This window comes from Camellia sinensis, chromosome 1 (assembly GCF_055761805.1).
Source record: "Camellia sinensis isolate YWXY chromosome 1, ASM5576180v1, whole genome shotgun sequence".
Taxonomy (NCBI): Eukaryota; Viridiplantae; Streptophyta; class Magnoliopsida; order Ericales; family Theaceae; genus Camellia; species Camellia sinensis.
Genome location: NC_138961.1, coordinates 156,837,307 through 156,856,521, shown reverse-complemented (window position 1 = coordinate 156,856,521; position 19,215 = coordinate 156,837,307). Strand labels below are relative to the sequence as shown.

General features: G+C 32.3%; 1 protein-coding gene across 1 annotated transcript; it reads left to right on the top strand.

Annotated features, from left to right (window-relative positions):
* The first annotated feature begins 659 nt into the window (after window positions 1–659).
* On the top strand, window positions 660–3,416 carry LOC114296755 (Pentatricopeptide repeat (PPR) superfamily protein). Its single transcript, XM_028241081.2, has one exon. The coding sequence runs from the start codon at window positions 663–665 to the stop codon at window positions 2,559–2,561; it is 1,899 nt and encodes a 632-aa protein (XP_028096882.2). The 5' UTR covers window positions 660–662; the 3' UTR covers window positions 2,562–3,416.
* The last annotated feature ends 15,799 nt before the right edge of the window (window positions 3,417–19,215 follow it).

Sequence of the window (19,215 nt, the reverse complement as noted above, 5' to 3'; positions counted from 1 at the left end):
ATTTACAACATGCTGATGTAAAAATGGGACTAAATAGAGCATAAGAAAACTTTTAGGACTAAATGATTCAACTTTTCAAAAACTAGGACTTATGGGTAAATTTTCCTATTTTTTTTACCAAATCAATTTTTATTATGTATTTGGATGATGATCATGTAAAATTAATTTTTAAAAATTAATCATGTAATTTTTATTAATTTTTTTATCAATTTTACATAATTTTATCTTTGGTGGGTAGAAATAATTTTTAAAAATTTTAAAATATTTTTTTGACATTTATTTTTGTCAAATTAGTTTATATTTTATTAAATTGACAATTTTGCCCTTGAAATTAAGTAATGGTATGTTCAATTATCTTTATTTGAAATAAAATTTAAAATTCAGGGTCAAATGTGTCATAATTGAAAAGTCAATGACTAAAGTGACACAAACCTCAAACTCTAGGGACTGTCAGTGTAATTTGTCCTATTTCTAATATATTAAAATTTTATTATTACGAAATTTGATCAAACATAATGATATAGGCCCCACAAAACACAAACCCCATAACCCTTAAAATAATTTAAACTATTTATGTTATTGTCAAATATAATTCTTAAAAGAAATTTAAATACATCAATAACCAATATATTAATGGGTCATGGGGACTTTTGTTTGCGGGGATGCCAAACATTTTCCTTGATCAAATACCCTTTAATGAATGCATTGATTCACCATTATTATACATTACACTGCTCAACACAAGGCCTAATCTCAAAGCCAGAGAGATGGCTGCTACCCTGAAAATCTCAAGAACTAACGCTCTCTTTCTCTCTCCTCCCCAACTTGTAGGACTTCTCTTCTCCACCACCACCACCACCTCCACCTCCTGGTACAGCCCACCACCACCTCATCACCACCACAACCACCAAGAGCAAGACCCAATCCTTGCAACCCTTTCTCAGGCTATCAAAAACGCCCCATCAAACCCTCTCGATTCCTCTCTCAAGAAGCTAATCCCTTCCCTCACGTCCCGTCACATAATCAATCTGATCAACACCAACCCACACTCTCTCGACCCACCCTCTCTCCTCTCCTTCTTCAAATGGTTATCTTCTCAACCCCATTTCCGCCACACCGTCCACTCTTACTGCACCATGACCCACTTCCTCAGTGCCCATCAAATGTACTCACAAGCACAGGACCTTATCCAATTCGTCGTCAATCGAAAGGGGAAGGACTCGGCTGCTTCGGTTTTCGCCTCAATTCTCGAAACCAGAGGTACCCATCACTCCAATTTTGTTTTCGATGCTCTTATGAATGCTTACATTGATTGTGGCTTTATCTCTGATGCGATTCAGTGCTTTCGGTTGGTTCGAAAGCATCGAATTCGCATCCCGTTTCAACCTTGTGGCCGTCTTCTTGACCTGTTGATGAAGTCGAATTCGCCGACAGCCTCGTGGGCGTTTTATTCTGAGATTTTGGCTTGTGGGTTTCCTCCAAATGTGTACAATGTTAACATTTTGATGCATAGTTTGTGTAAAGATGGTAAAATTAAGGAAGCCCAATTGATTTTTGATGAAATTGGGAAATGGGGTTTGAGGCCTAGTGTTGTTAGTTTCAATACTTTGATAAATGGGTATTGTAAATTGGGTAATTTGGAGGAAGGGTTCAGGTTGAAGAGGGTTATGGAGGAGAGTAATGTTGCTCCTGATGTCTTTACTTTTAGTGTTTTGATCAATGGCTTGTGTAAGGATAGTAGGTTAGATGATGCAAACCGATTGTTTGATGAAATGTGCGAGAGAGGGTTGGTTCCAAACGATGTTATTTTCACTACTTTAATCAATGGGCACTGCAGGAATGGGAGGATTGGTTTGGCTATGGAAATTTATCAGCAAATGTTGAGGAAAGGTGTGAAACTTGATTTAATTGTGTACAATACACTTATCAATGGCCTTTGCAAGAATGGGGAGCTGCGGGATGCAAGGAACCTCGTTGATGAGATGGCTGGGAGGGGTTTGAAGCCTGACAAGATCACATTCACTACACTTATTGATGGATTTTGCAAAGAGGGAGATTTGGATTCGGCTTTAGAAACAAGGAAGGAAATGGTTAAGGAAGGCATTGAGCTTGATAATGTGGCTTTCACAGCCCTAATTTCAGGGCTCTGTAGAGAGGGACGAGTTATCGATGCGGAAAGAACATTGAGGGAGATGTTGAGAAGGGGTATCAGACCCGACGATGCCACATTCACTATGATCATTGACGGGTTCTGTAAGAAGGGGGACGTTAAAATGGGTTTCAGGTTGCTAAAGGAGATGCAGAGTGATGGATATGTACCTGGGGTTGTAACCTATAATGTGCTTATGAATGGGCTGTGCAAGCAAGGACAGATGAAAAATGCTAATATGCTCTTGGATGCTATGCTTAATCTTGGGGTGGTTCCTGATGATATTACATACAACATCTTGCTGGAAGGGCATAGCAAGCATGGAAACCCTGAGGATTTTGATAAACTACGCAGTGAGAAAGGGCTTGTTCTTGATTATGCTTCTTATAGTTCATTACTTGGTAAGATTTGATAATATCTCGAAAAGATCATTACAAGACATGACCACGGTGTTTCTACAACAGTAAAAGCCCCAAGTATGATGGCTTGTCTGCCTAATGAATTCAAACCTTGAAAATGAGTTTATGGAGACTTCATTAGCTTTGATCTTCTATCTCTCTCTCTTTCTCTGAAAATTGACCTCAACTGCTGAACCGAGAGTTTAAGCTTGTATAAGAATGTTTTAGCAAAACCTCCATTTGTGATTCTTGCTGCATCTTATGAAATGAGGATCCCATTAAAGTAACTTCATCTCTGGATTACCTTGAGTTTGCAGAGGAAGTTTGCTGAGGCTTTAGTTAATTTAACTCGTTCTTTCTATTTGCTATTACGACCTTGGGGTAATACACTGAGGCTGAGAGTTCAAGTTAGTATATGGATGTTGTGAACTGGGTATTCACACTGTCCAGAAGAATTTTATTGCATTTCATGTACACGAGGATCTTGGCTCTTCAGAGGACGAGTCACTGTTGGCCAGAGTGTTGGTGGACATTGAACCAGAGTGAATGCAGATGATGCCATGTGCATAATGGTCATTTACAGGTTATTATTGAAAGGGATATTAAGATATTTCTAAAGTCGGTCAAGGAGATACAAAATATTGGAACCAATAAATGTGCTTATGACCGAATCGACACGATGCTATCAAATGAAATGACCCAATGGAAGCTAAACTGAAGTTTAGAAAAGGGCAAGATGTATGCAATGCATACTTTAGGATATGCTTTTGGAATATGGAAACAGAATGTTATACCGGGAAGGCATTGCAAGTGTTGAAACCTAACAAATACTGGTAACTTATAATAAAATGAGCAAAATGGCTTAATCATGATTATGCTTCTTATTTTTCACGAGTGAGTTCAGCAAACTCGTATGCTGTGTTTGGTTGGTGGATTTGAGAATGGATTTGAAAAGAGAAATGGAAAAGAAATATGAAATGTGAATAAAATATACTTAAATTTTACCTAGTTTCATATACTTTTTCTTTTTCCCTTTCCCTTTCCATTTCCAAATCTCCCAACCAAACACAGCGTTAAAATCAAAATTTCAGAAGAGATGTTTGTTCTATTTTTATTAAAACAATTATGGCTTTTGTTAGCTATATATTTTTTGCAAAATGAGTGAGAGTGAACTAATGATTGTGACTTATTATACTTGTGTTTGTGATCACTTTTCGTTATGAAAGTAAATTGGATATGCCATAATTTATTTGGGATAAATTATTTGGAAAACATAAAACTCTGGTGTTAATAATTCTATCATTGTAATGTTGACTACGTGTCAACCACAAAATCAGAGGTTTTAGTTGGGGGGTGTTTGAGTTGAATCCAGATCCTTGGCCGCCCTTCTGGGCGGCCGTTCGTTTTGGGGGTTTTTTCGTTTTTTTTTTTTTTTTTTTTTTTTTTTTCGCAGAACCAGATAAGAGGGGAGGGGAGGGGAGCTCGCCGGATTTTGGGGTCCGGATTCGCCGCCGTAGGTCGTCAAGCTCGCCGTCGCAGGTCATCGAGCTCGCCAGCCGTCCGATCGTCGCCCGATCTGCCGTCGCCTCCGCCTCCGCCTCCTCCTCCTCCTCCTCCTCCACCGGTGATTATGGCCCCCTCCAGTCCGGCCCACCGGCGACTCCCTCTTCTTCTCCCTTCCTCTCTCTCTTCTTCCTCTCTTCTTCCCCTCCCCTCCCCCTCTCTCCCTCCCCTCCCCTCCCCCTGGTTCTGTTCGAACGAGGAAGAAGAACGAAAAAAAATCAAAAAAAAATCAAAAAAAAACCCCAAAACGACGTCGTTTTGGGGGGCTGCTGGGAACGGCCGCCGGGAAGGGCGGCCGAGAATCCGGACTCGTTTGAGTTGGGGGAGGGGATTCAGGGCTCAAATCTGCATAATTGACTTTGACTAACTTCTAATCCTTGTAGCAGGCTTTTCGTATCTCTATTTGGTTTAAAATTTTTAAAAATAATTGTTGAGTTTTTAATATTTATATATATATATATATATATTGTTTTTAATGATTTTTTTTAAAAAAAAAATTAATTTTTAACTTTTTAAATTCACTTAATTTAGATACATTTTAAAAAAAATAAATTTTATAATTTTTCTTTAAAAAAAATATAGAAAGTTGTTTTTTTTTTTTGTTGTATTTATTGAATTTAGTAAAGATTTTTTTATTAATATTTTACTTTTTAAATACATTTAGATTAGGTGCATCTAAACCACCCTTGCTATTGGAAGTTGCATTTAATCACCCATTATTTGGAGGAGCATCCCCTACTTCAACTTGTATTTGGATTAAGAATTTAATTTAAGAGAGAATTTGTAGAGAGAAAAAGAAAAAAAAAACTTATATTTCATTAAAAAAAAAATTGTAACTTCTTTTTTCATTCTACAAATCTCATCTCAAATCTCTTATCCGCAACATTATTTTTAAGTTTAAGAGTTAAAATTTCCAGTGTCAAAAAACAAAACAAAATCTCCGTAGTACATGGGGCTTCATGGAGTAAAATACATAGGAGATCTACATTTTCTGCCATATAAGGCTTCATACGGTGTCATGCCAGTGTTAGAGTGGAAACTATTATTATATGCAAATTCTGTTAGTGGCAAATAAGTCTCACAACTCCCCTTAATGTCTAAAGCACACATTCCAAGCATATTCTCTAACGTTTGGATAGTTCTTTCCATTTGTCCATCGGTTTGCGTATGAAAAGCGGTACTAAATTTTAACTTTGTTCCCATTGCCCTTTGAAGACTCTTCCAAAACCTTGGATCCTTATCCGAAACAATGGACATCGATACTCTATTAAACGAAAAATTTCATCAATGTAAATTGTAGCCAGTCTATAAGCATCATAACTAGTCCTTATAGGTAGAAAATGTATAGATTCAGTTAACTTATCCACAATAACCCAAATAGAGTTCATACTTCTCAGTGTTTGAGGTAGACCGACGATGAAATCCATGGTTATATGTTCCTACTTCCATTCTCAAATAAGGAGAGATTGAAGTGGCCTTGCCGGTTTTTGTTGTTTAGTTTTGACTTGCTAACATTGAAGTCATTTAGATACATACTCTATAATTTCCTTTTTCATATTAGGCCAGCAAAAATTTTGTTTCAAAGCCCAATACATTTTGTTATTGTCCGGATGCATTGCAAACTTTGACTTGTGAGCTTTTTTCAAAATTCTTGTCTTCAGATCATAAATGTTTTCCTTGAAACTTCAACATTTCATTCTCAACACCGAACCCCGATTTTCAAGCTCAACAAAGAGGATATAATCATTACAATTTTTAGGCTATATCAATTGAGTTCTTATCATTGATCAAGCAATTTTAAATATATATATATATATATATATAAAAATCATAACATTTCAGTTTATGATTTAAGATTTATTTATTTATTTATTTATATGATCAGAATGATTTTAAGAATAAAACAAACATTCAACTTTATTTCCATAATGGGGGGTTCAGGTTCGCTTATCGAACAATACGAGTGAAAAATATAAGCCCAGCCCATGACTAATACTAATTTCTACAAATTTTGGACTTATATTACTTTGTGGCCATATAAAATAAATTTTGATAGTTAGTCCACAAATATATATTTGTTTTTTTTTTTTTTTTTTTCAGGGGAATGAACTTTGGGTGTATTTACACCCCAAAAAATAACTTAGTAAGTTCAATTAAAATTTAAAATTTTAATTTTTATTATATTTTAATGTAAATTTACTAATACGGATAATACATATTAAATTTTAAAATAAAATATTATTATTTTCATATGGTAGACTCTAATCACTTATACGTGGGGATGTAATCAGTTTGGTATGGTCAGTATTTAAGTAAAAAATTTCACCGAACCAATAATGTCGGTTTTATTATTTTGAATACTAATATAGACTGTTGCTCCCATCAAACCGCACCAAACCAGACCGATTACGGTTCAGTTTAGTACGGTTTAATCGGTGTAGAACCTTTCAAACTTGAACCACTTTTAAATATAATCACTAATTCATATATATATATATATATAAACATTAAATTAGTTATTTGTTTTCCATTTCAAATATATCCAATTCATCCATTTAATAAATAATTTCCGATTCTTAGATTAACAAAAATAAAAACAAAAAAAAAGTTAAAATATACTAATGTTTCAAGAGTAATGAGTTAGAACTAAAATTATATAGAATAAGAGTTTATAAGCTTAGGTTATAAAGATGACAAGGTTAATTAATTAAAATTAATAATTTATTATACTTACTAATATCATTATATTATTAGATTATATATATACATATGTTATATAAATACAATATATGTTGAAGAAGTCAGTTTTGGTTTAGTTTGGTACACAAGATGCCTGAATCTATACCGAACCGAAAATCAAAAAAAAATTAAATTTAAAAATCGTACAGACCGATTCTTTTAAAAAGCTGACCAAATTTAATCGGTTTGGTCGATTTTTTCGATTTTTCTTACATCCCTACTTATACGTATTCTTCATATTCAAATGTTTTCATTTTTTCCCCCATGTTTCAATTATTTTATCTTCTTTTTATCACTCCAAAACTCTGATCCACCCCACCAAAACCCACAATTATCATCAACATCATTATTTCTTATTATGTTGTTACTTGCAAATAGAAGAAAGTTTGAACAACATCAAATAATTGATGAAAATAATAATTAAAATTATTTTTTAAAGCAACTCATCAAAGAAAACATAAATATTCACATAAATATTAAAAGTACAATTCTTCATTTCTATTTTTTTTTTAATGTAAAAATGAATATTCAACATGTTTTACGTCAATACTGTTCGGATTTTCAAATCCAAACAAAACAATCCAGTTCAGCATAGAAAGGCCAAACAAGTTGACTTTCACTACAAGAAATTACCCTTTTGGCGACTAAATTTTTAGTCGCCGAAATAGTTTCCCGACTAAATATTTTAGTCGCTGGATTTGTCGCAGGAAGATTGTTGGGGAAGGTATCAACGACTAAAAAAAATTTAGTCGCCAAAAGTCCTATAAAATGGCGACTAATGTTTTAGTAGACAAAAGTAAAAAGTATTCACGACAAAATAGCTTTAGTTGCTGATGAGTCAAATTTATTAGTCGCCCAAAAAGATACTAATTTAATTTAAATCACATCTTCAGCTACTAAATTTTTTATCGCCAAAACTTCAAACATCTATGGCGACCAAATTTTTAGTCCCCAATAGTGTTGTTTTAGAATGTTTAGTTGCGGAAAATCCGATTTCTTGTTTAGCTACTACGCAGGTTAGTCGGCCAAAGTCTAATTTTTTTTAGCTACCAAAGGTTTTGTCGCCTATGATATAATTATTATGTTTTTGGCAACTAAATATTTAGTCGTCAAAAATGTCTTTCTTTTTAGCTACTACATAATTAGTCGCCTAAACTGTTTTCAATTCTTTTTGGCTACTAAATATTTAGTCGCCAAAAGATTTAATTCTTTTTTCGCTACTAACTTTTTGTTCACTAAAAATATTTAACTCCAGTTTTGGCTACCAATTGTTTTGTCGCCAAAAACATAATTTTATGTTTTTATTTTTATTTTCATTTTAATAAATTTTTCCACAACCTATATGTATCCACCGCAACCTGTTATAGGTATACAAACAAAACAATATATATATATATATATTATCAGCTATTCCATAACGCATATTTCAGTTACAATCATCAAATAAAAAAGAATACCTTTTAATGTAAACTTATATACAAACCAACTATATATATTCCAATTACAAATAATAACGTCATACATAACAAATACATTACCAAAACAATGTCCTCCGTACACAAAAAATATTTTTACTATACTATACATTGTAATGACCATTTGGCATGGTACAAATTACCATGATAATATGTACCACGACAAAAGGTAACCTATATATACCACGACAATAAATGCAAGTTCCATGTCAAAAGTATTATGTACCCCGCCAAATATTATATGTACGATTCATCCAAATTCCACACAAAAAGCAGAGGACGACAAAAAACTTCCCCACTGTTCAAAAGTGTGAATTATCTTCCGTACAAAAAAATGGAAGATCTACATGTCAATGCCAAAAGCCATCTACAAAACAAAAATTACACACATTAGTTTCATTGTAAACAAAAATTACAGCCATCTACAAAACAAAAATTGCAAGGATGTCAATTGTAATTGAAATTGTATTTAAATATAGTTTAAAATAAGGACGTAATGGTTAAAAAATTTTAACTTCTCAAACTATGACACATAAAATGAATTTTCAAAAATGGGGAGTTGGAAACATAAAATGAGATGGAGAGAATATTATAAAATTTTAATTATCACTTTTCTGGACAAAACATCTATTTTTCTTGCATCCTAATTTGCATTATTCTGAACAGAGAATAATGTTTTGGTGTTTCCCAGTTTTGAAGTCTTGTCAATTTTCAATTTTCCTCACAATACAATTGTCTCAATTAAATTATTTGGATTATTACTTCTGTAAGTTGCTTTATTGGTTTGTAATCAACTATATTTTTTAACTTGAGCTCCTATTTTGTTGCAAATAGAGAGAAGTTGGGAATTAGTTTTACAACAAAAATTATAACTTATAAAAAAATTCGTAATTTTAACGATAAATATCGACAACTTCAAAGTAGAGGGATAAAATGTGTTATTTGATTAGTTTAAAGTATACAATTTACACTTGGTGATTAAGAAGATTCATTCAATTTTGGCATACGTTAGTTATGATTTATATAGTTGGGGAGAGAAATGTATGTTTTGGTGCGTAGGCCAAGTGAACGAATCTTATAATAATATGTTAATTGATTGTACCTTATCAAATATTTAAGAGATAATAAATAATTAGCAAATCATTGATAAGAGGTGGAATCTTCAGACAACTTATTTGAAATCCAAGTTTACAATTATTTTTTTGTTATGCTAATTAATGATTTTGTGATGGCGAGTCGATCTACCCATCTTAACATAAAAAAACAAAAAAACATGAGAGTGATCCTGATTTAACCAGAATTTCATTCAACCTAAGTTGAAATAACATTACAGAAGCTTATGGAAGTGAGGCTAGCATGTTGATTAATTAACAAGTGACTAATCAATAGTTGATTAAATAATTAATGAACCGATTTAGCTTAAACAAATACACTTTTGGTCATATAGTGGGCATTTAGTTTCACTTTCGAATCTAAGTGTGTTTTAGGATGGATGGGGGGCCACCCCCAATGCCCAACGCAGCTTAACAATTACAAATTGCAATTGTAGGCAGCAGCAGCTAACCAGATGAAAGATCATGTCAATAGATAGAGACCTCTCCCCTCTTTCAAAAACCAATCTCAATTTTTAAACCCTAAAATCATTAATGTACTCCACTTATTAATCTATGTCATTACCCTAATAATTTATTATGCGGTGTACATATACGATGCCTATCCAATCCAAACACAATTCTATTATAAACACAGAAACAAACATATCCCCCCAGTAAAGAAGTTGAACTCACTAAATTCAAAAGCATAGATGGAATTTACAGTGGCGATGGGTTATTGTGCAGGTAGTGTTGAACAACACGTCATTCAAGATAAACACACTCAAGTCAGAGGAGTCCATGGGTGCTATAATTTTGCACCCAAAACAGACCAATGAGTGTGGAGAAACAAAGCAAGAAGTCGGAGTCCAACAAGATCCCAAAATTTTGATATTGCACTATATTTTTTTTATTTGGGTACCTAGCATTTGTAATATGAGAAACTTGTTCTTCTCAATTGACTCTGAAAAACCTAACACTCAAGATTGAAATTTCAACAATCCAAAATCTACAATCCGAAATAAAACCACTTCAACCAAACCCATTCATGAAATCAGATAAAGCCCTAAAAAACCATTTACAAAATCAACACAAAATGAAAGAAAAAAAAAATCAAATAAAAACCCTACAGAAAGCGTGAGAAATGAGGAAGGGAGAGACGGTGAGAAAGAGAGAGACCTAGATCGATAAAGAGGGAGAGAGACCAAAAGACAAATACCTGTAATCAGTGGTGGTGATGATTTGCAGTGGTCGTGGTGGCAAGCGTCGGTGGCCAGCGATGGTGATGATTGGCGATAATGAGCGGCGGTGAGATTTGGTATTGACTGCTCTCTATGTTGGTGTGTGAGACATAATAGAACCGAAATGTATTTTTGTGTAAATGGGATATTGGGCGCCAATATTAATGCCTTTCCCTCTAAAAAATTTTCGAAGCTTTAGTGACTAAAAGATTATTTGTCGGCAAATACTTATTAACAACGACTAAACATTGGTCGCCAAACGTATCATTTTGGCTACTAATGTTTATTTTCGTCGGCAATGTTTAATATACAACGACTAAATTATTTTTTGTCGTCAAAAATTCACCTAAATGTGTCCATTTTTTGCGACTAAATTTGTTTTGTTGGCAAATGACATTATACGGCGACTAAACGAAGAATTAGTAGCGTAAAATGCCAACAAACACCGACTAAAACTATTTTCGATCACCAATAAGAATTATATGTCAACCAAAATAATATAGTAGCTAAAGCATGCAATCAACGCCGACTAAATCAACTTTTAGTCGCCCAAAGGACTATTTTTGGCGATTAAAATTTTTTTAGTCGCCGATTTTAGTTGCCAAATGTGCAGTTTGTTGTAGTGTTCGTTTCGTCATTCTCCCTTTTCAACTTGGATGTGCTTCTTCTTTAGTAATTGACAGTGAAAAGACAAAAAGAGGATGACGTGGCTGAGAATGGCTAAGAAGAGGATGTCGTGGTTAAGAATAGCTGAGAAGAGAAGAGAAATTGTTTCCTTTAATTGATTCTATATTAAGATTATTATTTGGGTGTACCATAAAATTAAAATATTATATTATTTAAGGGTAATTTACGAAAAATAATAAGGCGTATTGAGATGAAATTATATATTTAAATAATTTAATAAAAAGTAATGAGAAATTGGATGTACTAATTAATTTTTTAATTGTAAATAGAATTCCCCCATGAACTTTTCATAGGCAAAATTTATTTTACTGCCTTATAATCTGAGAAATTTAAAATTGTAATACTTTATCACTACGATTTAAATACAGGTAGATTGCCTCGTGTGTTTTTGGACTAATTCACAATCTACTAGCATCTATTAAAAGCACTATATTTCTCTCTCTAATCTATTGTACACCTAATTTTAATGTTAACTAATTAAATCAATTAACTCTAGACTTCCATTTATTTAACCAAATTGCACACACATATATTCATATTTATATAAACAAACATCTACAATGATTCAGAGTACTAATTTTGATACTTTAATGAAGTACTAATGACATGGCAAGGAGAAGGAAAAAAAAACAAACAAACAAACAAACAAATAAATCAAGACCAAAGAAAAATGCTTAGGAGCACTAAAAAGGGAACACTAATGATGTGCCAGTGGGCCCCGCCCACTTTCTATGCCTTGTTTTCTTTTTCTTTTTTTCTTTTTTTTTTTTTTGCCATTCCCAATGTATTAATGCTATATTTTTTAGTGATCTAAATCATTGTTGTAAGACGAAAACATCACATCACAGTGGGTGAAATCCGCTGCCAACTCATTTGAGCTAATTTTAGAGCTCAAGAATTAAAGCTCCAAAACATTTTTCTTTACATATATCATAGAACAAATTTATATACAATAAGGATGTCAGAGGGTGTCGAGAAGGGAAAAAGGGAGTTGTGGTTGCAACCGGAAAGGGAAAAGAAAGTGGTTCAAGGGCTAGAGAAAAAAGATGGAGTAGTGGCAAGGGTTAATAAGGAAAACGGGAGTTGATGAGGGAATAGAGGTTAAAGGTAGTGATTGAGAAAGGAAGAGAGAGTGATACTGATGGCTGAAGAGGGAATAGAGACTGACAACAGGGTTGAGTAAGAAAAAGGAAGTAATGGTGGTGGTCGACGACAATGGTTTATAGAGGGGAGATTGGGCGGCCAGAGGTGACTAGTTAAGATTAGGTTTTTTAAGTTTGATTTTGCTAGTTAGGCTTTTGGTTAATAGGGTCATTTGTATCTTTTTGTGTAACTATTTTTTTGAGTGAAAAGAAAAATGGGTAATTCTATTTGTACACACTAATTCTACTTAATACACATACTTAATGAACACTTTCTCAATACACACATTATAAAAATATAAATTCTCAATGCACATCTCTATATTTCAATATTATCCTCATTTTCAATTTTAAAACCTAAGGCTATGTTTGGTTTTAATTTTTGAATCAATTTTTTGAAATTTTTATGAGAAAATTTTTAAACTTTTTGCCCCTAAAAAGATGAAATCATATTGAAATAGGAAGTTTTTTTTTATTTTATTTATTTTTGAAAACATATTCTAAAACTATATCAAACAGAATCTTCTTTTTTTTTCCCCATTCATCCACTCATCTTTTTACTGTCGTTGCCATCACTTTCAAGACTCCATCGCCACCACTATCGCCACTTCTAACTCATCCCCCTCCATCCTAAACCTCCACAGTCAATATTGAGTGATTCGTAGTGAGAGACTTGTGGGAATATATAATTCATAGCGGAAAGTAATTGTAGCGGATAAGAAAAGAGTCGATGAGAGGGGATGGCAGATGAGAGATGTAGCATTTTAGAAATAAGGTTTGAGTAGAAGAAGATGAGGGTATTATGGTATTTTTATTTTAAGATAAAATTGTATTAATGAAAATTTTCATTAAGTGTGTGAACTGAATGGAATTAGTATGTGGAAATAAAATTACCCAAGAAAAATGGAATCATAATTGCACAAGAGGCATGTGCAATACACTTTTCGTCTATTTGAACAGAAAACCTAAGAGTTACAAATTAATACAAAATCACAATAGGCCACCTGGCTATATTTAAGTCATAAATAGATAAAGTGTTATTGACTCAAACTATAATAAGATAAAGTGAATTTTGCCCATTTTTCATTATTAGTAATGAGATTAACTATTAAAAAAATGTGTCAATGATATTTAAGTGTTTGATGGTTTAGAAATTCGTAATTATTTTTTAATATTAAATGATTAACATTTCTGTAAAAATGTGAGATTTTATAGAAAAAATGAGAAATCAAATTTTTGCTTAGTGTGGGAATGAAATTTTTGGTAGAATAAATAATTAGAAATCTTTTCTATCACAATCTCTTTTAAACGTTAAAAATCATGGATAAATGAGGATCACATACTCTCTCCATTTTTTTGTTATCCAAACTTAGCCTAAAAACCAAGACATTTCTCCCTTATTATAAACGTTGTATGTGACCAGTAATGGTTGTTGGGTGATTTATTTCTCCCTTACTATGAGTGTTGTTTGGAACTAGTAATGGTTGTCGGGTTTGAACTTAGTGGACTTGATAATTGATTGCGAGGTATATTTTAATGACTTTGTGACTATTATATACTAATCATCTGTTTGATAATATAATATTTTTTAAATTTGTAATTATTTTTCTATCAATTAAAAAAATCAAAAAGAAAAACACACACACTAAAATAAATAAATAAATAATAATAATGATAATAATAATAAAAATTAGCCTAGAAAAAGGCAAATGTGTCAAATTCACAGCATGAGTCGTGGATACCACATAGGGCTCTATGGCACATTGCATGTTCAAATATATAAAGGCACTACAAAACATGTCTACCTACGACGTACCTAACGAGTTTAACCAAAATTGTTTACTCTTATAGGTTGCAATTGCATATATTTTAATTTAATCGCAGAATTCTTGGTGCATGTATTTTGCTCCAAAGCTTGTCTCATCTTAGGTACAGTTATTATTACAAGTTGTCCCACTTGAAGAGAAAAAATATTTAGAATTGAACACTTGTCCATTTGTCTACTTAAATGTGTGTCACAAAAGTGATGGGATTTATTGTTTTAACTAATCAAATTTAATTTGAAACATCACTTAGATTTGTCCCTAGGACAAAATATAATTTCTCCAATGTAAATGTCAGATTCAAAATCCAGTTATATAAAAGGAGGAAGAAATTTATCCCAAAAAACCAAGAAGAAGAGTAGGGCTTAACTAATACCTAGCCCTAACCAATTAGGTATAGTCTAGTTAATCACTATAATTATCCGAAAAACTTAATCCTAAGGTGGAGGTCATAGATTCAACTATCCTTAAAGGAAGTTGAATTATGAGGTAATCACTTGATACTTCGTAAGGTAAGGAGGCTAACTCTTATAAGTTCTAATCTAATAACTAACAACTGACTTTCGTCCTCTACAAAAATAAATGACAATTGTGATTTAAACTATAAAATTGAATAAAAATGTGAGCGGATGAAAGGATTAATGATATCCGATTAACTTGATTTTTTGTAAGTATGTTTTAGTCGATTTACTCTAAAATGTCAACGATTCGAATCATTGAAACGGGCTCCGAAATAGGCCCATTTGACAGCACAACAGTGGTTATTGTGCTCCTCTGTTTCCGTCTTAAAGGTCTAATTTTATTAGTATCTCCTTAAAAAATTGTGAAAAAATAATATCATGACAAATTCATCTATTTTTCAAAGTAGAGACAACAAAAAATGATAGATCTTATGTCGTAGGTTTTTTTTTTTTTTTTTAATAGCAAATTGTTGTTTAGAATTTTGTTTGATGTGATTTGTTTAATTTTGAATGTTATTTTTGTTTTAATAAGAATGATAAAATTGAAATAAAAATGTCATTGGGGAGAATTAAACTTTTTGGGGATAAGTTATGAAACATGAGTTAATTGTTGAAATTTGATAGGACTCGCTAATATAAATAGTAAAGTAGGAATTCTTGACAATTTTTTATTTTTAGGGCAAATTACAAAAAAAAAAAATTTTAAAAACTCAGAATTTTGCGTGTTTTTCAATTTAAATACCGGGGTTTCAATTTTGATAAAGTAAACCCTGAAGTTTTTCGTGTTTTAATGTGAACCCTCGAGTCCATATCCATTTGATTGAACTAACGGAATCTGGACAAAATTCTTAGATTCAAACACACATACTCAAGCACTTGTATTTCCCTTGTCGTAACTCTGCTTCGCCTTATTTTTGCATTGTTAGATTTACCTCATGGCCTAATTTTCATTTCACCCCTCATGTGCCTTGTTTCACATCTTTTTGCATGCCGTCAAAGCTCCAAACGTTGGCCAAAAATAAAAATTTTCTCTCTCTTTTTTTTTCCCTCTATCTTTTATCTCTATGCTTCTTCCTTCCTAGTTCCTTTCCACAATTATTCTCTTTTTTTGCTTTTCCGTCATGGCCCTTCCATCGAGCTCATTGTGGCCGCCGAATCTCTGAAGGTGGCGGTGTCGTCGAGTATATGAATGTATGTGACTTACAAGAACAGAAAGAACATAAGAGTGGCCACAGGGCCATGAAGGAAGTGGAAAAAAAAGAATAATTGTGGAAAGGAATGAGCAAGGAAGAAGCATGAAGATAAAATAAATAAATAAATAAATGAGAGAGAGAAATCTTATTTTTAGTCAACTTGCGGTGCTCCGACAACACATAAAAAGAGGTGGAACAATGTGTATGAGAGGTGGAATGAAAATTAGGCCATGAGGTAAATTTAATGACGTGAAAATAACGTGAAACGGAGTTACGACAAGAGAGATACAAATACTTAAACATGTGTGTTTGAATCTGAAAATTTTGCCCGAAGAGAGAAAAATCTTATTTTTTGCCAACTTTCGGAGCTTTGACGGCATACAAAAAGAGGTAAAATAAAGCGTATGAGGGGTGGAATGAAAACTAAACCTTGAGGTGAATCTAACGATGTAAAAATGAAACGAAATGTAGTTACGAGAAAGGAGATACAAGTGTTTAAACATGTGTGTTTGAATTTGATAATTTTATCTTAGATTCTATTAGTTCAACAAATTAAATTAAAAAACACACGAAATCCTTTGTTTTTTTTTTTTTTTTGGTAATTTGCCCTTATTTTTAATAGGAACAATTGCAATAAAATGGTATAGACACAAAATAATTGCAAATAGATTGAAGTATAAGATTTAGTTGCACAATCTAATGCATAAATTGTTTGAACTTTCATGATATTATAATTTTTTTTTATCAACAAAAATAATAAACTTTATTAAAAGGATTGAAGTATAATTATTTTGTTACTTTAATCTTTTGAAGTACATTACAATTATTTTGCGTTGATGTCTTTTTCAGCAATTCTCCCTTTTTATTATCCACATTTTTACCCATTTAAAACGAGGTAATGAAAATTATAGTGAATGAATTTGGTTAACAAGTTTGTTTCGGGGGCATGTCAAATTTTTTTTTTAAAAGTATTATATATTCTAAGTGTGAGTTGCACAACATTAAATTTAAATTGATATCACACGTAACAAATTTTATCTGTGGACACGTAGGACTTGTTTGATAATTTTTATATTTATAATTTTTGAAAATTGTAAAAGAAACTTAATTGATTTTTATTTTCATTTTTAAAAAATTGTAAACAGTTTACAAAATTTAAACACAAAAAAATTGATTTCTCTTGTTTAATTTTATTATTTTTTTTTCATTTCGTTCTCTTTTTTCAACTACTACGCATTTCTCATCACTATCACCGACCACCATTGCTAAGGACCTCCTCCACTAACCACCTCCAACCACCACCTCCATCGACTACTATGTCGTGTTGCCGCTAACCACCTTCTACTGGCAATAACTACCTTCAACCATCAACTTAGGCCAACAATCTCCAATCATCAATAGCCATTTTTGGTCACCACTTTTCATGGTCGACAACCTACACCAGCTACTGCCAGCCATCTCTCACTGGTAGCAACCACTTTTTGCTGGTGGCAATCATCTTCAGTCATCACCTCCAACAATTGATAACCACCTTCAATCACCATCTCATAATGTTGATAACCACCTCCTACAACTACTACTTTCACTTGTTTTCAAAATAAAATTTTAAATTACTTGGCTACTAAATATTTTAGGACAAATTACCCATAAGTCTTTTTTGAAAAGTGTGTATTCTATTTAATCTCAAAACCTTTTAGATAGACTCAAAAGTCCTATACTCATTTATCTTCTCCTCTTTCCCCACCCCTTACTTCTTCTCTTTAACTCTCTTTTTTCCGATATTGGCAACAACGATGACAACCACTACGATCACAACCACGCCTTCCTTAATTTCTTTCACTTTTTAATCTACAGTCACTGGTGACTAGCGACTACCATTGATTAGGGTTCACAAGAAACCACCGAGCACCAACTCATTGCTTCATGCTCACCGACGGCGAAATGGATGAATTTTCGATGAAGAAGATAAGTAGATCTACTCAGATCTAAGTATATTTATATTAGATTCGGCTAGATCTAAATCAAAAAATAGTTGTTGGAGTAAAAACATCTCTCTATATCTGTCTCTTTCCTTTGATTTCTCAGTTTTAATACTTTTTCTGTACTACACATTTTTATTTTCCTATTATAATGGGAAAAAAAAATTAAATTCTAAACAATTTGTTTTCGAGTTTTAATTACAGTCGATAAAAATTGTAAAATTTTATAGTTTCAGTTTTTTTTTTTTTTTTTGGCTGAAATGTATCAGTCTTTAGAACTGTAAAATTTTGCAATTTCATAACTTTCTTTAGAACTGTAAAATTTTACAGTTTAATAACATGTTTTTCAGTTTGATTAATAAAGATAATACTTAATAGAATCACACTTTGAAACTGTAAAGTTATAGTTTCAAAGCTTGCTTTTCAATTTGATTAATATTGAAAATTATTTGCTTAAACCCTACAAAAATTGAAAATAACATATATTTTTTTTCATTGTTGTTTTTTTGTTGTTCTAAGGTTTTTTCTTCTTTCAGTTTATCAATATTTAGCATATTTTACTATATCTTTCACTTTAATTTCTCAATTTATTATTCTTTTTTTTTGGTGATATTCTAGACATTTCGGTGAGTCTCCGGCAATATTCTGGACGTCCAACGAGCATTCTAAACATTCCGACAATTTCCAGTGATGTTCAATACATTTCGGCGAACTTTCGATAATATTCTGGCAACTTTCGGATAATGTTGAACATTCTGGGTACTCTCCGATGACCGTCTAACGAAAATCTAGCGGTGGTGAGATGTAACAGTGTCTTTAAAGTTTTTGTTAAAAAAAGAATAAGATTTTTTAGTAACAATTAAAAATATATAGGATTAATTGGTACAAATATTTTGTTTTAAAATTAGATGAATTTTGAATTTTATATAAGGTACTTATCAGTAAGTTCCCTAATATTTTTTTTATTCAAATAAACCATAAGCATATTTAACATTTTTTATAACCTAAAAATAATAAGCTGTAAATCTTACCGAGCCATACCACGACATTTATGGCCAGCTGTGTTGCCATTCCAAACCCTAATGAGAAGAGCGCTTACTTCAAACTGAAAAAAGTTGGATCCAGCAGTATTACACCACAAAAGCACCCATTATAAAGCTGTAAAAGAGTCTCCTCTTTTCTTTTTCTTTTTTCTTTTTCTTTTTTTTTTTTTTTTTTTTTTTTTCATAAGAGTAGTTTGTACCATATGAGGCCGCCAAACTTGATTTTTGTTG